The sequence below is a fragment of the Eschrichtius robustus genome, chromosome 20, assembly GCF_028021215.1.
Source record: "Eschrichtius robustus isolate mEscRob2 chromosome 20, mEscRob2.pri, whole genome shotgun sequence".
Classification (NCBI taxonomy): Eukaryota; Metazoa; Chordata; class Mammalia; order Artiodactyla; family Eschrichtiidae; genus Eschrichtius; species Eschrichtius robustus.
The window spans coordinates 15247236-15269085 of NC_090843.1; the positions used below are offsets into that span (position 1 = coordinate 15247236).

Here is a 21850-nt window from a genome sequence, read left to right on the forward strand (position 1 = left end):
GGCAGGGGCTGCCTGCCACGGCAGGACAGGGGCCAGCTGCCCCAGCTGAAGGGGAGACTGGTATGGGCGCTGGGGGGTGCTGGGGCCAGAGCTCTGGGTGTTTTCCAGCCTCTTCTTGGAGGAGGATGAAGACCCCCGAGAAGTGACCCCTTGACTGTCAGGAGGCGAGAGGGCTTCCCCTGTCCCTGGCTTCCCTGTGAGGGACACGGACACAGATGGGGAGAGCAGGACCTTTAATTGAATTCAGAGAGAGAACGGGAGGGGGTTCCATGTTAGGTGGCCTGGTCCCCAGGGGCCGGGGGGGCAGGGGCCAAGGTGGTTCGTGGTCCAGGGGACTGGAGGAGGGGAGAGGAGGGGCGGGAGGGGGAGGGGAGGGGCGGGAGGGGCGGGGGAGGAGGGGCGGGAGGGGGAGGGAGGGGCGGGAGGGGGAGGGGGGAGGGGAGGGGGAGGAGAGCTGGGGTGAGCCGTGAGAGCAGTGGCGGGTCCTCAGCCCACCCCCGGGCCCTTCCCGGTCCCTGGGTCTCCCGGTGGCGGTGGCGGTGGCGCATTCCCCGGCAGGCCCGCCCAGCCCTCATCTCAGGAGTGTCTGAGCTCCACCTCGGAGCCAAACTGGGGCTCGGGGTGGGGCTGGTGGAGGCTGCGGTGGCGGATGCTGAAGAGCCGCTGGGTGAGGCCCAGCGTGGCCACCAGCAGGGCGACGCCCAGGAAGAGCAGCACCCACTGGCCCACGCGGGCCTGCTCCTCCTCCAGGCTCAGGCCCAGGAAGTTGACGCGGCCGGAGCCCGGGAAGGAGTCTTCCAAGCGAGCTGGGCAGGGAGGAAGGAGAGCGGGCGCTGGGCCGGTGCCGGGGCGCGGGCTGGCTTCCCACCCGCCCCCGCTCGGAGGTCGGCCTCCCACCTGCCTGAACCTGGGGGGGCCTGGCCCTGAGCGAGCCCCGGGGCGGCCTGGGGCCGAGGGGGGGTGGGTGGCGGTACCTGAGTTTGGCGTCCAGTTGTACTGAGGCCAGCCCAGCTTCTCCCCGTGCCGCCTGTTCTCGGTCACGAGCCAGTCCAGCAGCGGCTTGAAGTAGGTCATCATGGCAGCGGCCGACATGTTGGGCTGGCCCGTGATGAGCCGCATGGCTTCGGGCCACGGCCGACTGAAGCCCAGCTTCATGGCGTCCCTGGGGGAGCCCCGGGAAGGGAACCGAGTCAGAGGGACAGGCCGCGAGGCCCCCTGCCCGTCCGCCCCAGCCTCGTACCCGCGATCTCTGTACCCCACCTCCCAGCGCCAGCTTCCCTCGGCCTGACTGAGAGGCCCGGGCAGGGCAGGTCGGGGGCGGGCTGGCGGAGGGGCTCCTCAGGCCCAGGGAAGTAGGTCAGAGGGTGGCAGCAGGCAGGGGGAGGCCAGAGGAGACTCACGCCAGGCGCTTCCCGGCCTCCTGGGACTGGTAGATGTCGCACTCGTGCAGGGGGCCCTTGTGGCCCGCCGCCTGACACAGCGCCTCGTGGAACTGGAACTGGATGACGAAGCTGACGAAATACCTGCGGGAGGGCAGGCGAGGCCTGAGGCCGGGGCGGAGGGGCGGCGTCACCGAGCCCCGCCACCCCTGCCTCCGCCCCGCACCTCCCGCCCACGCCCACGCCCACGAGGCTGCTCGCCCTTCTCAGGAGGGCCTGCTCTGAGCGGCTCTGGGCATCCGTCATGGGCGAGGAGGGGCAGGGGCAGAGCCCTTCACGGACAGACGTGGCGGCGAGGTCTCCGTCCCTGGGCTACGTGCATGGAGAGGCCGGGTGTTGCCCAAGGGGTCACGTCTCTGACGAGGCAGGGAGGCCAGCCCGCATGACTTCCTTTATCCCAAATTTGGCAGCAGGAATTCCCTGCAGAAGTCTGCCGGTCAAGGTGGGGGTCGCCTCTCCGAGCCTGGGGAGGTTGTGAATATCCTGAACCAGCAGGGCAGTCCTCCCGCTTTGAAAGCTGGGCACAAGCCGTGTGTCACTGACTTTCCTGGCATTTCCTAAAGTGCTTCGCCAAGGCTTCTGGTCAGAATTTGGAGTGCATCCCCTTTGCCCACCCCCGCCTAGAGAATTATCTGTGCTAAGCCCGGAAGCTAACCATCACGTGGGCCTGGCTTCTGTGTGAAAGTGGGTGCCAGCTTGGAAGCTCAGAAATCCTTCGGGAAGGCGGGCGGAGGCCCCCCCTGCGGGTCATCCTGGAGCAGTGGCCAGGTCAGGCCTGCGCTGAGGTGCCCTTGAGCCTCCTTGGCTCCCTGCCCACCTGTGCTCTCTGGAGCATCTGAGCAGGCTTTCTCTTTCTTCCTGGACTCGGGGACAGAATTCACCCACCCCATGCTTATTTATTAGGTCCTGACTATGTGCTGACATCGTGCCAGATGCTGGGGTGGAGGACTGGGCACAGTGGGCATAAGCCCTCCCTCACTGCCTTCCGGGGAGAACAGGAGGCAAGGGCTGGGGTGCCCTCTATGTCCTGCCTCACGGGTGGCCTGGGCCACTTGTAGCCCAGGGGCCCCCAGCCCTCTACCCTGAGGTGTCCCCAGATCCCTACCTCTGGGGAGGGCTCCAGATCCTCTAATTACCCTTCCTGGTCCTCAGCAAGTGCTCCCCTGCAGCACATAGAGGGAAAGGGGCTGCAGTGGGCGCATTCACGCTATGGCTGCATGACTCACAACGCGGCTATGTTCCTGTATTCCATTTAAGACAGTGACTTAGGGACTTCCCTGGTGGCGCAGTGGTTGAGAATCCGCCTGCCAACGCAGGGGACACGGGTTCGAGCCCTGGTCTGGGAAGATCCCACATGCCGCGGGGCAACTAAGCCCGTGCGCCACAACTACTGAGCCTGCGAGCCACAACCACTGAAGCCCGCGCACCTAGAGGTCTTGCTCTGCAGCAAGAGAAGCCACCGCAATGAGAAGCTCGCGCACCGCAACTAGAGAAAGCCCGCGCGCAGCAACAAAAACCCAACCTAACCAAAAACAAATAAATAAATAAATTTTTAAAAAAAGAAAAGAAAAAAAGACAGTGACTTAATAATGGTGGGTTATGGCCACCAGTTCCCAAGCATGCTATGTATTAGACAGTGTGATAAGAAGTTAGCTCTCGCCATGATCCTATGAAATAGGATTCCACAGCTGAGGAAACTGATGCTTACAGAGACTGAGGAATTTACTCAAGGAAACAGAGTTGTGGAGACGAGATTTGAACCCAGTTCTGTCTGGGCCCAAGCCTATATGACCCCTTGCCCCTAATAATACAGACTCCCAATCTAGCTGGGTTTCTAATCCTAGTTCTAGTGGATAGAAGGTATTCCAGGTACAACTTAAGTTATATCAGAGGAAATACGTTCAATATATAGTAAAGGAATCACAATCTTGTAAAAATAAAGAAACAGTGCTCAGGTCATGATCTGGCCGTGGGTCATGGTTAATGTTAACTAACCAAGGTCTTATAAGCGTTAGCCAGTTATAGTGAAGTTTCTGTTTTCAGCTGTCAGGAGGGTGCGGGCTCTCGTCACATCACAAGAGTGAAACAACGGTCAGCCTTGGCCACAGGTGAGTGGCCCAGACACAGTGGGCCATGCAGCCGGGTGCCCCGGTCACCCTGACGGTAGCTGCCGGGGGGGCAGCAAGGGCAGTCTGAACGCTGAGCGGAGGCGCTGCCCCTCATGGCGCCCTCCTCCCTTTCCTGTTACCTGATATATGGCACGCTTGAAGGAATGTGGAACTTGGCCCCTGGGTCAAAGTCGCCTTGAGACCTGGCCACTGGGGGACAGAGGCCCTGGTACTTCAGCCTGTTGAGGAGGAAGACACATTAGAGGGAGGGTTTGGGAAGAATCAAGCCAGGAGGGTTGGTGTTTTTGATTTGAAGTATGGCGCCTGCACTGGGCGCTCCAGACTCCTGCGTGCTGTGCCTCTGCACGTCACGGCACTTACACACACACACACCCCTAGACGCCACAGACGCAGACACACCACGTGCACACGGATGCAGGCGCCTCCGCCCCCCCATGGAGGCCCCCCCGCCCACAGCAGCATTCTAGAACCTGAGGCTCCACCACTCCTGGTTGTAGTTCTCCTTGGTGATGCTTCCGTCAAATACCCTCCAGCGCCACTGGTCCACAAGATAGCTGAAGGGAACAAAGGCGATCTTGTCGAGCGCCATCTTCATCAGAAAGTTGATGTCCTCCTCTGCCAAGGGAAGGGGGCCCTGGCATCAGATCCAGGCCTGCCTCCTAGCAGTGGGGCTGTGATGGGCGCGCGATGGGGGGAGCGGGTGGGGCGAGCTGTACCTCTCTGGGTCCTGCGACCTGCCTCTTGGGATGGTATGGGTTTCATCCTCCCACTCTCCCTGCTGGCTGCCCCTCTTGTTCCCCACTGTTCTGTCCCAGCTCTGCCTGTGGGCCATGAAGTCTCCTCTCTCCACCTCCCAGGCTTGCTGCCCCTTCTTGGCCCCTCTGCCCACTAGGATCTCCCCGTTCCTCTCTCACCATAGCTGCCATCCCCACTACTCAGCAGGTTGATCTTGTGCAGGTGCTTGGGGGTAGACACTGAGAGGGCCAGCACATCCCCAATGGCCTCGTGAAAACCAGGGTTGGCACCCTCCCGGAAGGTCACAGGCAAGTCCTTGTACTGCATGAAATACTGTATGTGGCCCATTTCGTGGTGGGCCACCACCAGGTCCTCCATGTTCACAGTGGTGCACTGCTTGATCCTGGGAACACGGGGGTGGGGAGAGGGTGTGGAAGGGGGCAGTGAGGATCCCTGGGGCAAAGGGACCTGCTGTCCTTACTGTATGCAGAGCATACCCCCAGGACTGCTTTATGCAAGGAACACAGCATTATGGGAAGGAAAGCCAAAAGGGGAAATAGAGGGAATCTGGGGGTTAGAAGCCCCTAACGTCTGGTCCTCCAGGCCATTCCTCTGCCCCCGACTTCCCTGAACAACTAACTCCAGCCCACACTGCCGTGTGGCTTTCTAACTGTACGAAGTACGTGCTCTAGAGGCATGGGGACCCTCAGTCACGGTCAGTGTAGGGCTTGGGTCATGTGAGTCATGTGGTTCCTCATTACACATTTTGTCTCTCCCAAGACTTAGGCTTCCTGAAGGAAACAACAGTGTCTGAGCTCTTCTGCATCCCTTGTGCCCAGTGCCAGCAAGCATCTTCATCCCAGGATTTCTCAGGGCCAGGACTGGAGGGACATCTGCAGAGCAGTCCAAGCCAGAGGCTGCACCTCACTTTCCATCTTTTGTGAGCCAAAGAAATTCTCCCTTGGATCTAACCAGAGCTCCTCAGCTCAGTTGACCCCCTTTGTCTGTCATTCTAGGGGGAGGGGAAAGAGCTGCCCAGCACCCTGGTGACAATGAGGTTGGGATCTGTCCACCTTCTGCTATGCCTCCCCATACAGGGAAGATCCCCAAAGAGCCCTCACCCCCTTGATTCTGTCTGCACCCAGCCCTACAGCTCTGGTCCTTGTGCCTTTGAAGGAAGGGCCCAAGGCCAGGTGAGCCAGTGAAACTGACTGCTTTGTTCCAGGATCTCTGTGCCCACTCTTCTCATAAGAGACACTTCATCAGCTGTGGCAGATCATCTCTGCCACTTCTCCCAAGAGGTGGAATCTTCTTTACCTTCTCTTGAAACTGGGTTGGCCTTGTGACTTGCTTTAGCCAATAAAATGTGGTAGAAGTGACCTGTCCCAATTTTGGACTTAGTCTTTAAGAGATCTGGCTGCTTCTACTTTTGCTCTGGGGATGCCAGCCTCCAGGTAAAAAATCTGACCGCCTAAGGCTGCCATACTGTGAGGAAGTCCAAGCTTTCCTGGAGAGAGATGCCCCACCAAACCCCAGCTGCTCCAGCCATGCCAGCCCAGGCACCCAGCACGTGAGTGAAGGAGCCAACGTGAACATCCCTGCCCCAGCACGTACCACACAGAGAAAAACTGAGGAACCGAGCAGACAGCCAGAAGCACAGCCCCAGATAGATGGCCCCACTGAGCCATGCCAGCCCTCTCTAGCCCTGCGGAGGTCTCCACCATTGCAGAGCAGGACAAGCCATTTCCACTGTGCCTGAATTCTTGGCCCATAAAATCATGAGCATAATCAAATGGTTGTTTTACACCACTAGGTTTGGGCTGGTTTGTTATGCAGCAGTAGGTAACTGAAACACTGTCCTCCAATGAAGACAGCTTCTGAGCCCATCAGTGGTGAGACTGGATCTGTGCAAAGCCCCCACGTTCCCATGTGCCTCCGTGTCAAGGCACAGGCACCCAGGGAGAGGGCCAGCTGTACACAGGGGCCGCCTGAGAGGGAGGGAAGGCTGGCAGCTAACATGGGGCTACCCCCAGGACTGGGACCTTGAACGCTGGGCTGACAGAGCTGGTCAGCGCTCGAGGAGACCCTGCCACAAGCCAGTGGCCAGGCTGCGGCCAGGCCCAACTCTCTTAACCCTCCGTCCCATGTTCTGGCCAAGGAGATGGCAGCGGAGCCTCTACTTGGCTCGTCTCCTTGTCCTCTGGGCTCAGGACCAGGTCCCCCTGTCCTGTAGCCCGGACATACCTGAAATCCTTGCCGTTGAAGAAGTCCCAGGCGGAGGCGTGGCACACCACCTCCCGCCCGTCAGTCGGCTTCTCCAGCATAGACTTGTTCCAGAACTCGGGGGGCACGGGCAGCAGCCCCAGGGAGGTGAAGAAATTGTCCGCTTCCTTAAACATCCTTTGGGGTGTCCAGCCCTGCAAGCAGAGGGAGCTCTGCCGAAGCTGGGGATTTTGGGGATGGACCGTGTGCCGCAGTGGGAGGGCCCTGGGAGAGGCCCAAGCTGGAAGGGAGTCCTGAATCAGAGGGCCCTCTCCCACCTGGGCAGGGTCCCCCTCCCCTGTGCCCTGGAGGAGCAGGGGTGCAAGGAGGGGGCCAGTGCGGACCTGCTTTATCATGGCCTCTGTGGCATCCATCCTGGGGGCTGAAGGGAAGGGTACTACCAAGTCATAGATGTTGGACCAGCTCTGTGCCCACATGTTCCCTGGAGGCAGGTAGAGGAAGAGATGGCGGAGAGAGGAGAGACAGGTGTTAGATCTTAGGCTCAGCACCATCATGCAGGGGGAGGGAACACTGATCATAACCTGACCAGCCACTGCTCTGTCCCCTCCATGTCGCCTGAGGTCAGTTTATGCGGTCAGCTGGCAAGAACCACCCTCCTTTTGGAGAGGTTGATGCCTCTGCATTTACGGCAAGGCAAGAGTGGAGATAAGGAAGCTATTCAGAATGAGTGGAAAGGCGCAGAAATACATTTGGAGATGACAGCCAAAGGGGACTAAGCTTGAGCTGACGTCAAGTGGAGCCTACAGTGCAAACCAGTGAGAGTCAGAGTGAGTGAGAAGCAAGAATGGGAGGGGGCAGCGAGCCTGGGCCTGGCTGCTCTGCTCGTCCTGGGGGCTCAGCTCTACGCCCCAGCTCCCAGGGCCAGCTGGGCACCTGTGTTCCCTCCCGGGGTCTGTGTTTCTCTGCCATGGAGCTGATATTCTCTGGTCTCACTACAGAGGGACCAAAAATGGCTGCTCTCTTGGGCTGCAAAGACCCTCTAGGCTGAGCAGAACTAGACCCAAAGCTGGACGGGGGTCACCCTCACGATTTGTAAATGGTCCACGGCCCACAGTAAGAAGCCCCCAGAAACATGTTCCTGACGGCCCGACAGAGACAGGAACCCGGTAGCCTCTACTTTGCCCCAGTCCCTACCATCCTTTATTGTCTTCCACTGCCTACTTCATGTGTTCAGGGCATTTGAGTTTACAACCCCTGGAGAACAAGGCTCCAAAAGTTGAGGGGGATCTACACTCTCACAGCTCCCTTTGCCTGAATGTCGTGTCTGCCCTTCTCTCCCCACGACTACTTTCTCCATCTGTCAGAACCTCTCATCTTTCAAGGCTCTGCTCATGTGCCACCTCCTGGGGAGGCCTTCTCAGCTCCCACTCACGGCCCCCTCCTCTCCCTCATGCTGCCTGGAGCTGTGACGGGTGGTGATGTGGTCTCCCCATGACAGGCCTATGAACTCCGCCCACTGCCCCATCCCTGGTGACCTGTGTAACGTGGATCTGTAGCAAACGTGGCACCAAATGCAGGGAGGGGGCTCTTCTCCCCACCCCCAGCCCCGACCCCACTCCAGCCCTGGCAACATTCCCCCAGGCTCCAGTTGTTTCACTTCCCCAGCCTCAGGTGTCATCAGCAGACCCTTCCCAGTCTGCCCTCTGCCCTCTGGCCAGCCCTGGGCACCCCCTCCCTCATACTGTTGACCGTCTCACTTGCCCTCACCCAGCAGGTGGGCTGGGATGGGGCCCTCCAGGTTGATGAGCTTGGACCCGTAGAAGCGATATAGGGCCCGGCGCACGTAGGCGTGCAGGTTCAGGTAGAGCGGCTGCAGCTCCTGGAAGAGCTGCTCCAGGTCGTACTCCAGGAATGGCATCTCGTACATAGATCTCCAGGAGTCCCCTCCGTCCTCGTAGCCTGCAGAGGGGACACAGCCAGGCTCTTTGAACACCTGACCATCCCCTGAGCACCCTGCCTCCTCCCCCCTCACCTCTTGGGTCTCAGAGGACCTTTCTGAGGGCCTCGTGGGGGGCTGGGACCCGACAGCCAGTGACACTGGCAGAGAGGACTCACCATTGAGCCTGGCAGCCTTGTTGGTGAGCTCCACATATTTGGGGAAATACGGGAGGATGGATCTCCCCACCTTGTCTCGCCAGCCCTTCCATGCCCACAGCAGTTCTTCATAGTTCCGGGATGTGGCCATCAGATTTGTCAGATCTGGGTGGGAGGGGTTGGATGGCTTTCAGCCTCCAGCTCTTGGCTCACTTCCCACCTCCTTCAGAGGTGGAATAAAACTGGAAAGGGACCGCACAGGCAGCAAGTCGAGGGAAATTGGAGACAGGCTGGTGCCCTTCCCATGGGGCTTAGAGGGCGCCAGGCCCGGGGCTCAGCGCTTCACGTACACAATCTCAGGCAACTGCGGGGCTGCAACAGCCCTGTGAGGGATGCCCTTGACCCTCTTTCCACACAAGCGGTTTGGTGACACGGCTGCGTTCCCCAGCCAGCAAGTGGCTGAGCTGGGGCACAAACCAAGGGCCCAGACCCCAGAGCCGCTGCTCCCCACTCGTTCCCTGCCCACCTCCTCCCTGGGAGAAATGGCTTGGAGGTCAAAAGACCCGAGTTCTTGTTCAGTTTCCTCCTGACCTCGAAATCACCTTGGGTGAGTCACGGGAACCCTCCTTCCCTGTCTATGAAATGGGGACTATGCCGGCCCAGGGGCAGGAGGCCCCTGGGCAGGGACGGTGCCTCCTTCATCTCCACGTCCCCACAGGGCCCACGGCGTCTTTCCCACATTTTGACTGAACTGATTAAATAAAAGAACTGCTGTGAAGGCAAAGTACAGAGATCCATTCAAGCATCCTCAGGGAGCCAGAAATCTTGTGTTTGTGTCCTGTCAAAGCCATGACTATATGAGTGGCCTCCTGGCTTATGGATCACACGGAGCTCACATCTACCTCACAGAGCTGGGATGAGGCTGGCGTGAGCTCACGTGTCAGTTCTGAAGGTGGCTCCCCTTCCTGCCTGGCCTGGCCTGAGACGGAGGCCTGCGGGCATCCACACCTCGGGGACTTGTGCTCTGTCCTGAAACATGCTATGTGCTATCTACTTTTCACAGAGAAAGTACATTCAAGTTAATTTAATTTGGGGAAAAAACGTATCTTGAGAATTTTGTCCTCTGCTGATGTGAGTGCTCTGTTTTTGGGGGTGCTTCTTATTCTTACTACTGGCAGCGACCTGACGGCCCAGCCCTGGATTGAGGGGCTGACCGATGGGGGGTGAAGGCCATACTCCCTTTAACGCTCTTCTCCGTAAATGCACACAAATGCGCATCCCCTTCCCCCCACTTTGCGTGCCTACCCACATACACAACCCGCAGGCCAAACCCTGTCCCAGGAAAACTGTTTCTCTCTCCTGTTTATTTTCCATTTCCCCTTCTATTTGTCATTGTTCTAACGTGGGAGTTGGGCGGAGGGCCAGGAAGAGACTGTTTCTGGGTGGAGATTCCTCAGGAAAAATGTTTATGCCTCTGGCTCCTCGACCCGGGGAAGCATGGGTCAGAGAGTGGAGGGGGTGTATCTGTGCGCAGGTACTGGGGTGTCGGGGCTGAGCTCCTTCAAAGAGGAGAAGGTAAGAAGGACCAGCCCAGTCTCCTGCGAGAGAAAGAGGACACGCCAGAGCTGGCCCACTCCTTCCAGTGGGAAGTGGCGGCAGAGGGAGTGAAGTGGGAATGGCGCGGACGTGGCTTCTGCGGGCTGAGGCTTCAATTTCTGGGTGGAGGAGGGGGCCAGGGAAGGGCCAGGGAAGATGGGGAAGGTGGACAGGATCAAGGAAAGAGTGCAGAGGGGAGATGCCTAGAGTTACTCTCCCTACTGGGGAGTCCAAGCCCCTGAGAGACAAATTTGAGATACACCTGCTCTGAAGGGCGGAATGGAGGGAGGAACAGAGGGGACCCAGAGGGAGCGGACAGGCGGAGCCAAGGGCAGGGCAGGGGACCAGGGCAGCGATGAAGTAGGCATCGGTTCTAAGCAGGGGCAGAGGAGCACCAGCGGTGGAAAACAGGGAAGTGAGTCTCCTGGGCGTGCGGACCCCATGACTCAGAAGTGAACTCCGCCCCTTCACGGCCAGCACCCCTAACCTCCCCAGGCCTCCCTCTCACTCCCCACGTGTGCTCACCAGGCTCGAGCCGTAGACAAGTGCCATTGCTATGGCACACAGAGGCCACGCTGTAAGTGGTCTCCATGTCCAGCAGGATCTGGTTGTACTGCAGGGGGAAGAAGAGGGGCAGCGAGCTTTAGCCCTGGGCTTCCTGCTCCGCCCCAGGCACCATCGTGGACCCGGGCTCTGCAGCTGGGGCGGGTGTTCCCAAAGCTCTGCCTTCTCAGTAAGTCTGTAGGTGTGTGTTGACGTGCCAGATGTCACGACGTGACAAATCGAGGAAGGGGAAGCAGCATGAAGGCCAGACACTGTCCCCTGAGCTAGGACCCTCTCCTGACCTCGGATCCTCCACCCCCTGCTCCCCCAAGGTACACACCTCCTCCAGCTCCTTGACAGGCAGTGCCGCCCGCTCTAGATCCTGAATCTTCTTTATCATCCGCTTCATGGTGGCGTTCTGGAAGTTGGTCACATCAAACTTCCTGGCCCAGGTGCCGTACTTGACAGTGTGGTTTGCCATCTGTACATTCTTCTCCAGCTGAAAGCACGGGGGAACCATATCATGAGGCCCAGGAGCTCTAGAAAGGCCTCCTAGGAGGAGGTGCATTGAGGGGAGCCAAAGGGACTGGGGGTGTCAGGGTGGGGGCAGTTTTACCAAGTTGCTGCCTTTGCCTATAAAGACCCTCTTCAACCCGGACTGTCTATAACATCCTGTGTGCAGTACCTGCCCCTCAACAGATGGTCATATCGAGCAAGACATCTGATGGCAGCGGCAGAGAAGGAAAACCCACCCCATGTCCTAAAAACTGTTAGGATAGATGCAGCCTGGTACTTGCTCTGTGGCCTCTCTGAGCCTCAGGGTCCCAGCTGTAAAATGGGAATAAGGTCACTGGTGTTGCAAGGCTGTTGAGGAATAAATGAGGCAACAGACGTCAAGTGCCAAGGAACAGTGGCCAGCACACGGTGGGTCTTCAGGAAATGTTAGTCCTCTGCAACTCACCTTGGTTATAATCAGCGCTCAGCCACACAGGCGGGGAGGGGGGTTGGAGGGGACGCAGAGCCCTCTCTATGGTGGCAAACAGGAGCTTTCAATCTTTTTAAAAACTGACTTTAGCATCACTTATTTCTGTACAAATTATTCCGTTACCAACAACAGATAGATTGTTAACGATAAGACAACTTGTTTAGTCACTGGGTGTGTGCCTGAAATTGGACACTTTTCAATATGCCATTGGGATTTTTCACAAATTCTGACAGCCTGTTCCCACTGAGGTGACGTCGGGGGCGGAAGGGCGGCCTGCAGTGCCTTGGGTTTCAGAGGATGGGCCCCCGGGGGAGGAGCATACGGTGCTGAGTCTGTGAGCGAGCTCGGGGGTGGGGGGGGGGAGGGGGCGTGGAGGGGCCCCTACCAGTATCTTGCTGCCCTCCTTGGTGATGTTGGTACTGTAGTCCCAGTTGGCCTCGGCATACTCGTTCCACACCACCCGGGATCTCCGGTCACATTCCTCCACAAACTTGCTGGCCTCAGCCTCGTCGGACACCAGGTCTGTGGGACAGAGCAGAGAAACACAGACAGGCCTCCCCTTGCCCTTCCACTGCTGCCCCGGCCTCCCCGCCCCGGCCCCTAGCTGGTCCCACTTGGGCTCTGGGTTTTCGGGCTGCTGGTTGTTGGGTGGCGGGTAGTCGTCTGGCTGCTGGTTGTTGCCCGGCTGGTTGTTCCCTGGTTGACTGACACCTGGCCGGTGGTCCCCTGGCCAGGGGCCAGCAGCGGGTGCCCACAGCAGAGAAGGAGGAGGAGGAGGAGGTGGGACAGTCCTGGAGCAGCCCAACCTTGGCCCATGGCAGCAGGAGAGCAGAGTCCTGCAGCCCCTGCCCCCTGGCCAATAAGAGCGGAGCCTGCAGTGTGACCTCATAGAGCAGTGTGCCTGCCAGCCAGCCCCCTGGCCGGGGCCTCAGATCTGGGCATACCCTCCCCAGGATGTTGGGAAAGGTGTGCCCACCCCACCCCAGGGCCCTGCCAACCAGCTCAGGGGGCTGCCTGGCCCTCCAGGCAGGGCGCCAGGGCCCGGCTGGGAGAAGCTGATCGGGAACCATGAACCGGGGGCCTGGTCCCGAGCCTGGAACTGAGAACCTGCTGTAGCGGCCCGCCCCAGGCTCCCTCGGGCTTTACCAATGCCCTCTGGGTAATTGTCGGGCATCGGTGGGCGCCACTGATATTCCGGCCAGCCCAGGACCTCGCCATTCTGCTGGTTCTGCTCTTGTAGCCACTGTGTGACCGGCTGGAAGTAGTTGAGCAGCGGCTGAGCGTCCAGGGAATCTGAGCCGACCATGTCCTTCAGCACCTCCTGCCAGGGCCGTGAGGAGCCTGCCTGCAGCATTGCCCTGTCAGGCAGAGCGGGCACGGTTGGCACGGGGCTCTCGGGCCAGGGGCCACTACCGCTGCCCTAGCCCACCTGCCCCATCTCCGGCCACTTCTGCCCCCACTGGATGGCAAGAACGGCAGCATTAAGACTCAGGGCCTAGGAGCTCTGTGAAGGGGGGGACATATGTTTTGCCCCATGCCAGCCAAGAGGCCCACTCAATAAACATTCGATGAGAGAAAGAAAGGGAGGGGGAGGGGAGAAAGGCTCCCTCCACTGGTCTGGTGGTGGTGCCCTCACCAGCATGCCCTCCACCGGTCGCTCCCCTCACCTCCCACTGCCCTCCCTGTGCCCCACACACCGGAGCTTGGCCCCTGCCTGCGTGGATTGGTAGATGTCACACTGGTGCAGGGGGCCCTGGTGGCCCGCCTCCTTGCACAGGGCTTGATGGAACTGGAACTGCAGGACAAAACTCACGAAGTACCTGCAGGCACAGGGTGGGCATGAGGGGGATGGTGGAGGCCCCTTGCCCAGGTCCCAGCCAGCTTCCGCCGGGCAGAGGCCAGACCAGGGGCTGCCTGGGGGAGAAGGGAGAACCGGGCTTAGCTCAGGAGAGAGGCCCCCTCAAATTCCAGGCCGCTGAGGGGTCCAGAAGGGTGTGGGAACAAGCCCTGGGAATGGGGGTCCCAGAGTAGGGGGAAGGGGACTAAAGGTGTGCTGGAACTGGGGGCAATAGTACCTGATGTATGGTGTCACATTTGGGACATGAAACTTGGCTCCAGCGTCAAAGTGGGTTTCGTTTCGGACAACTGGAGGACAGATCCCCTGATACTTGGTGCTGGAAGAGGACGTGGTTAAATTGTCTTAGGACCCAAGGGTTGTACACAGGCTGATTTTACCTTTGCAGAGAAGTCTGCTAAGCAGAAATTCCCACCGGCCATCCCTTCCCCATCCTGGCGAACCGGGAGAGACTGCCTGACGGAGGAAGTTTTAGGCAGGAAAGAATGCCTTGCGGAAGAGGATGGAGGCACCATTAGAGAGGAGGGAGGCAGGAGGCAGGTTGCCCGGGAGCAGGGGGAGGGCCACTTGGGATTAGGCCCTTCCCGGTCCCGCTTTGCTCACCGAAGATACCACCAGTCATAGTTGTAGAGGGAAGGGGGTGTACGCCCACTAAAGACCCCCCAACGCCACTGGTCCACCAAGTAGCCAAAGGGCAGGAAGGCAATTTTTTCCAGTGCCATCTTTAACAAGTAATTGATGTCGCTTTCTGTCGGGAGATGAGATGAAAAGAGAGAGGTCAGAGGGAGACGGGAGTCCAGCTGGGACAGAGTGGGCCTGGGGAGAAGCCAGCAGGAGGTGAGGCTGGGCAGACGCAGAGAAGGGAGCGCCAGCCTTTGGGACCCTGGGCCCCCGCTTGGAAGAGGGCGCTTGGGCAGTGGAGTTGGGACTCAGGGTGGGCTGTGAGGCTCTGGGTGGACCCCCAAACCTGCCTGACGTGGGGCAGTGAGGCAGAAACAAGAAGGGCAGAGGGGAGTGGGGACAAGTGTGGGCCTGCTGTGGGATGGAGCGGGGTCTGGGTGGGGCTGCGCTGGGCTCTCTCCACCCACCCCCATACCCCTGTCGTTGGTGACATGGTCCAGCAGGCCGATTTTGTACAGATGTGCAGGAGTGGAGACGGAGAGCGCCAGCACATCCCCGATGGCCTCATGGAAGCCGGGGTTGGCGCCTTGGCGCAGGGAGACGTGTTGGTCCTTGTACTGCAGGTAGTACTGCACGTGGCCCATCTCGTGGTGCACCGTGGACAGCTGGTCCATAGTGACCTGCGTGCACTGCTTGATCCTGGGGCGGGGAGAGGGCGTGGGTGAGGGTGAAGGACGGGCGGGCCAGGGACCAGAGAACGGTGGGGCTGGCGCCTGAGGGAAAGGAGCCAGGCGGGCACTGCCCTGGGGCTCGAAGGAGCTGGCGGAAACAGGCAAACCCTTTCCCCTGCCCCAGCCCACACTCTGGCCTTTTCCCTCCGTTCCAAGGTACAGAGCTGACTGCCTGTCAAAGATGCCCAGGGAAGGGACCCCGCCCCCAGCCAGTGCTGGTGCTGGGTTAGAGGCGGGCCTGGGAACTGGCTTCTCTGTGCCCAGGCTGTCAGCCCTTCGGGAGCCCCAGAACCCTCCTCCCGAATCGAGACCTGAAGTCTTTCCTGTTGTAGAAGTCCCAGGCGGAGGCGTGGCACACCACCTCGCGCCCGTCGCTTGGTTTCTCCAGCATGGACTCTGCCCAGAACTCAGGAGGCATGGGCAAGAGCCCTAGGGAGGTGAAGAATTCCTCTGCCACCCGGAACATGTGTGTAGCGTTCCATCCCTGGTAGGGGTGTTCGCATGGGTCAGGGGCCAGCCGCTGGAGCCCGCCATGGCTGCCCCGGGGGCACGTCTGTGGTCCCCCACCCAGCTCAGCTCCCTGCTCATGAAGAGCACCTCTGCTCTGTGGCCTCCCTTCCCAGACGTCCGGCCCCTGCTGGCTAGAGCCGGATGGACCGCTGCTCACAAACCCCGCCCCCGAGGGGTCCCGGAAGGACGACTGGCCCCTCAGCAAGGACGAGGACACAGACCCCAGCTCATGGCTTGGACACACACTCCAGGCTGCTGCTCTGTAGAAAGGGAGGGACTGAGGTCCCTTCCCGTCCCTCTCCTCATGTCTGATTCCCTCCTGTGGCCCCCACCTGGCCTGACTCCGAGCTTACCTTCTGCACCATGGTACCGGTAACATCAAGATTGGGCTTGTCAGAGAAAGGCACCACCATGTCGTAGATTTTGTCCCAGCTCTGGGCCCACATGTCCCCTAGACAGAGGAGGGGAGCCAGACAGCTTGCCTCCGAGTCCAGCCAGTGCCTGCTTCCCCATGTGTGTCACCGAACAGCACCCTGGGCGCCTGGTGTCTGGACCCAGGGCGCTGCAGGGCCACAGCCCTCTCAGCTGGCTCACACATCAGTCCCACCCACACTCCCGAGTGCTCCGCGTTCCTTGGGGCTGGCAGAGGCCAAGTGTGAGCCCAGGTGATGCTGCTGGGTCCTTTCTGACCATGCCAGGGTCCCTGCCTCCCAACCCTGACGCAGGGCCACAGGGCTGGCTTCCTGGGGTGTAAACTAGGCTTATTTTTCCTTTTCCACTGGACCTGGAGCTAAAGCCTTCAGTGTGACTCCTGGCTCTGCCTTTTAATAGTTTTCTGCCCTCTGCCAAGTCACTCGCACACCCTAAGCCTCAGGGTCCCCGTCTGAAAAGTAGGAACAGTAGTGACCATGAGAAGGATCACCTGCTTTATGGGCTCATGTGCAGAGGATCGAGCAGTGCGGTGCTCTGAAATGTGACACACGACGAGGATGACCCTGGACATGTGTGGCGGCAAGGCCAGGTCCTTACCCAGCAGGTGAGCAGGGATGGGTCCCCTGAGGTTGATGAATCTGTCCCCGTATCGGCGGTGCAGTGCGCGGCGGACGTAGGCGTGGAGGTTCAGGTAGAGGGGCTCTAACTGATGGTAGAGGTGCTCCAGATCCTCCGTGAAGGTGGGGGAGTCGTACCAGGAGCGCCAGTAGGCCCCCGTGTCTGAGAAGCCTAGCCGGGGTGTGGCATTGGGGTGCAGCTCAGGCCCCAGGCTCTGGCACCTCCGCCTCCCAGCTACCACCTGGCCATTCTCCCGGCTCAGGGCCAGTGTATCTGCCTGCTAGCTGGAAGGGAGAGCTTGGGGGTTGCTGCTCTACAATCTTCTAACTAGGGGTTGCTCCAACTCCAGCTAAACAGATCCTAGAGAGCAGGAGAGGCAAAGTTGAGCCCTAGGGCTGGGAGGAGTGCCAGGAGCGGCGGCATGAGGGCGGATGGGGCTAATGCCCATTCCGCCATCCACTATCTGTGTGACCTTGGACCAGTGTATGGAGTCATTGTAAGAGCCGCTCTGCTTGCCTCAGGGGGCGGGGCTCAGTGGAGACAGAAGATGAGAGGGAAACGCCCACAGAAGAGACAGGGTGGTCATGCTCACCATCCTGCCTGTAGGCCGCATTGCTGAGGGCAGTGAAGTTCTGGTACAGGGGTTTCAGCGGGATGCCCACAGCGTTGTGCCAGCCCTCCCAGGCATATAGTAGCAGGGTGTAGCTTCGCGACGCAGCCAGGATGTTGGTGAGCTCTGAGACACAGGTGAGCAGGGTCAGTTCGGAGGCTTCTGCATTGAAGTCAGCAATAGCCTTCACCAGAGCTCCCGCACTGGTCCTCACCATCTCCACCTACTTCCTCAGCATCATGATACCCTCAAAGCCAAGGGCAACCTACAAGCTGGACAGGATGGGACTGGGAGCTATACAAAGTAAGCAGCCAGGCAGGGTCCTGGTTCCCAGGAAATGATTATCTAAGGTGGTTGACACAAAGAGGACACCCAGAAGTTGAAACCCAGGCAGACCCTTCATGGCTCCTTGGATGGAGTGGCTGACCTCAAGGCTGCCTGGTACGTGGTGGGGGGGGGGGGGTGTGTGGGGGGAGAGGAGGAGGTTTGCAAGGGAAGCCATGAGGGGTCTAAGGCCTGTGGAGGGCTCTTGCGGGGAATGAGAGGACCCACGAAAGGGAAAACCAGGCAGCCAGGAGGAAAGCCGGTTGTGATGGGAGAGGAAAAAGCACACATGAGGGTGGGGGTGGAGCAGGGGCTGGAGGCTGGAGATTCCAGAAATCAGTTTGCCTGGAGGAGCAGGGGTCTGGGGGCATCTGGCAGTCCAATCCCAATTGGAGGTTAATGCCTTTGGGTTTACCCACTCTCTCTGCAAAAACACGCCATCCTCCTGAGTGCAGCAGGTCGATGGGGAAGGGTAGGAAGCCCCCGAAGACAGAGAGAGTAGACACAGGGCCGTACCTGGGTCCAGGGACCAGCAGGTGGCAGTCTTGTTGGGGAAGCAGACCTTGGCGGTGGAGTAAATCCTGGACATGTTGCTTAGCAGAGAGTTGTACTGGGGAGTTAGAGTTGAGAAAATGTTAGCGATGAACAGCCCTTGGAGGTAATCTGGCCCCCTCTCCTCTTTCTGCTGGGAGGAAAAGGGGAGATGCCCGGAGAGGGGGACGTGGCTAGGGCAAGGCCACGCTGTGGCACCCAGAGCACAGCTGAGCAGAATGCACAGATTCCCCTTCCAGTGGAGGCAGCCTGGGAAACTAGTGTCCTGAGAATTAGGGACCAGGGTTCAATTCTGAGCCCAGCCACCACCTTGAGCGAGGGCAAATCCCTCTCATTCTCTGACCTTGATGCCTTCTCAGCCCTCCCCAATCTTTCTGAGGAAGCCCATAAAACAAACCACCTATGGAGAAAGTTTGAAAACCCCTGTTTCATCCTTTACTCTTTACTTGAATTTTGCTTTCTGCTCCATAATACTTGCTTTGATAGAAATGAACTTCTCTCACTCCAACTCCAAGGAAAATCAGTACTTCAGGAATCCGTTCTGTGCTTGCGGGGCTTGCCCTACAGTCGGGGCCGGTAGAGATCCCAGGGTCCCTCCCTGCCAGGCCCCACCCCCCCGGGGCAATGAGGGCACCCGGGTCAAGTGTGGCCTCCACCCCTCTGCCAGGCCCACCTGCTGCCGCTCCTCCAGGGGCAGGTTGGCAGGGCCCAGGGTGCGCACGGCACTGATGATGCGTCGCAGCGTGGGATCGGTGAAGTTCTGCCAGATTGGGTCGAACAGAGCCTTGGCCTTCTGGCCCCAGACCTCTGAAAACTCCTGGCTGAGCAGGGCTGCCTCTTCCTGTGGGTACCAGGAGGGCACGAGAGGGTAAATAGGGGAAGCCGTGGCGCGGGGGAGGGGAGGAAGGCCAAGGGCTTCAGGAGACTGGGGCTTGTGGGAGCACGGCTCCCTCCTCCTGGGCCCTCGGGGCGGGGGGGGGCGGGAAAGAACTGGGGGAGTCTGCCTCAGGGAGGCGGTGGAGCAGAAACTGGGGCCAGAAGAGAGGCGGGGGAAGAGAGTGTGAACAGTGATGAGTGGTGACAGGCACAGTGAGAGAGGGGTAGGTTGCGGCCGGAGAGGATGAGAACCCAGAGCAGAGCGGGCACCCTCAGCGAAGACTGCCGCGGACCCAGCCCGTCGTCATCCCCAGGCGCTGCCACCTGGAGGGACTCGGGGTCAGAGGGGCCAGCCTCATCCATTCGGTTCCTTACTGGGCAGGAGCATGTGCCCAGCACCGTGCTAGGGAACCGACGGCCTGTCTGCTGGGACGGCGCTGGGGTGGGGGGTTAGCGGGGAGGCCGGCTGGCCCAGCCCGGTCCCCACCGCTCAGGGGCCGGGGGCGCGCGCGGGGCGGTGACTCCCCGCCCCCCCGCGCCCGGCCGCCCGCCTGCCTGTGATTGGGCGCCCAGGCCCCGCCCCCGCCCCGGGCCCGCGCGCCCACCTGGCGCCGCGCGTTCTCCTCGTTGATGTCGGTGTCGTGCGCCCAGCTGGCGGCCGTGCTGTGGTACAGCACCTGCTCCGCGCTCGAATTGAAGCTCTCTGCGAAGAGCTGCGCCCCGGCCTCGTCGGCGGAAAAGTTCCCCGGCTGCAACGCGGGGTCGAGCGCCAGGACCACAGGCGGCGGTGGCGGCAGCAGCAGCAGCAGCAAAGGCAGCAGCGGCGGCCGCAGCCACCGGCGGCCCGACGCGGCCCCCATGGCGCGGTGCGCGGTGCAGCCCCTTCTCCCGCGCCGCGCCCGCCCTGCGGGTTATAAAACCCGGCCGCCGCCGCCGCCGCCTTCCGACACACCCTCACCTCCCCGCCCCGCCGAGCTTCCTCCTCGGCTTCGAAGTCCCCCGGCCGCTGCGCGGGCCTAAAGGAGCGGGGCGGGGACCGAGGCTTCCTGGCCCGCCCCAGGCAGGGGCGCGGGCCCGAGGAGGGGCCGAGGCGGCCCCCTGCGAGATGCAGCCCGGGGGTGGCGGATGGGCCTTAGGTCAGGTTCTCACAAGGGAGGCTAGAAAGAAGCCCCCCAACGCGCACACACACCTCTGAAGCTGAGGGACCCAGCAGTTTGCTGGAACACCCCAGCCTGCCAGCCTGCCCTCCCCTTCCATCACACAGCCTCGGCGCAGGGACCCGGGGCCCAGCGGTCTCTGACGCTCAATCTTCCGGCTTCGCCGCCCCCGGGCTCTCTGGACTCGGGAGTGACAAGGTGGGGGAGCTGTCCGCAGTGCCGCTAGTGCTGCAGGATAGGGTTAAGGATGGTCGCCCGGTCCAGCTTCTTCACGAGGCTCTTGGGGGAGAGGGTGTGGCCTGCGCGGGTCGGGGAGAGGTTAGCTTCCGCAGGCGCCTGGGGGCGGTGCTCAGAGCCCCCGGCTCACCTGCGGACTGGGGGGGGGGGCTGTCAGAAGGGGGGGAAAGAATGGAGGGGCTGTTCTGGGAGGAGGGGGCGGGTAATAGAGCCACAGGAGCACTGGCACACCTGCTTCCTTCACACGAGCTGTCATTCGCTCAGGCAGAAACAGTCCCAGACTGGCCGACTTCGAGAGCTAGCTACAAAGATGAGCGCAGAGATGTCAGCAACCTCTCCTTCAACAGAGGAAGACATTAAGACTCAGGTTGAATGGCTTGCTCCAAGTCACTCCAGGTCTCCACACTCCCCATCAGTCTTTCCCTGTCTCACCACGCATTCCTCCAAGTGACAAGCACGGGGGAGGAAGGAGAGCGGCATCCTCTTGAGGCGGCTGGGGAGGCTGAGGGCCCTCCCCTAACTCCTCAGCATCATGGTGTCTGTCCCCAGAGGCGGGAGGACCTACCCCCAGCAGACGCCGACAAGGGTGTGGGCAGGGCGACGGGGGAAGCACAGGCTGGGCAGAGGGAGCAGGGAAGGGGCCAGTGACAGCTGCTCAGGAGACCCAACCCATCTGCAGCTTGGGTCCCTTGGGAATCACCTGGGCTCCTGGGTATCTGTATGCGGGATGGCGCCTGGGGCTCTGAGGGACATGTGGGCTGGCTGTGCCCTCTGGAGTGTGTGCAGGAGGCTGTGTGGCCCGAGACCGTGCCGAGCTGCCAGGTGACATGGTGCCTGGGCGGTGTGTGGAGGGGGGGGTGAGGGAGGAAGGCGGGGAGAAGAGGAGGGTGGCTGCCCCAGCCCTAGGAGGGGGAGCAGGGCATCGTCAGTGCTGTTGTTCAACAGTGTGGGGGGAAGGCGGGAGGGGAGGAAGAGGAGTCCTGGGCCCCTGGCTTTCCTTCACTCCAGCGGACACTTCAGGGCTGGCGAAGCGGACACCTGTGATCAGGGCAGCCCCATCGAGGGCAGGGGCCCGGCTGAGGGCGATGCAGTGGGCCTGGCCTCTCTTCCTCAGAACTCGCCGGCTCTCGAGTGTCTCTAACGACTATGTTCTCCAGGCTTTGAGGGCAATGGGCCGTGTGTGCACAGTGAGCTGCTGTCTTCTGGGAGAGAGTGGTCTCTCCACCAGCTAAGGCTTGGGTGGGGGGGATTTTGTGAGTGGCACCCCTTCAGGCCCCAAAGAAGGGGTCCTGGAGCGGAAGGATGGGTAGAGGGGGTAAAGAGCCTGACGCTTAGCTCGTGACCAGGGAGCCCTTCTCTTCTACCAGGAAAGAAACAGCGTGGAAAGCTGAAGGGTTTGAGTAGGTCTGAGCAGGGCCTTGTCTCTGAAGAGATCTTGAGCACCATGTCTGGGAGGCTGGTAGGGCAGGAGTTTTGTTCCGTGGCCCATCCTCAGCTCTAACGTGGCCTTGTGACGACGTCTATAGAACATCTGGGTTCAGCATGGAACAGCCTCGGCCTCATTGAAAATCCATAAAAGCAAA

At 60.5% G+C, this 21850-nt stretch overlaps 1 protein-coding gene across 2 annotated transcripts; it reads right to left on the minus strand.

Annotated features, from left to right (window-relative positions):
- Positions 1 to 224: 224 nt before the first annotated feature.
- LOC137754106 (angiotensin-converting enzyme) lies at positions 225 to 19733 on the minus strand. 2 transcript variants are annotated; one of them, XM_068529507.1, is made up of 25 exons: positions 19479 to 19733; positions 18671 to 18838; positions 17962 to 18055; positions 17104 to 17247; positions 16491 to 16682; positions 15815 to 15912; positions 15263 to 15435; positions 14696 to 14919; positions 14203 to 14347; positions 13820 to 13918; positions 13442 to 13564; positions 12891 to 13102; positions 12130 to 12266; positions 11100 to 11258; positions 10742 to 10829; positions 8642 to 8785; positions 8294 to 8485; positions 6910 to 7007; positions 6548 to 6720; positions 4483 to 4706; positions 4039 to 4183; positions 3688 to 3786; positions 1401 to 1523; positions 975 to 1162; positions 225 to 806 (listed from the first exon to the last, which is right to left on the minus strand). In XM_068529507.1, exons 1-25 carry the CDS (start codon positions 19731 to 19733, stop codon positions 577 to 579), a joined length of 3927 nt encoding a protein of 1308 aa, XP_068385608.1. In that variant the 3' UTR covers positions 225 to 576. The 2 variants fall into 2 exon arrangements, with proteins under 2 accessions (XP_068385608.1, XP_068385609.1); XM_068529508.1 differs by lacking the exons at positions 12891 to 13102; positions 13442 to 13564; positions 13820 to 13918; ... (7 more) ...; positions 18671 to 18838; positions 19479 to 19733 and adding an exon at positions 12359 to 12560.
- Positions 19734 to 21850: the final 2117 nt, after the last annotated feature.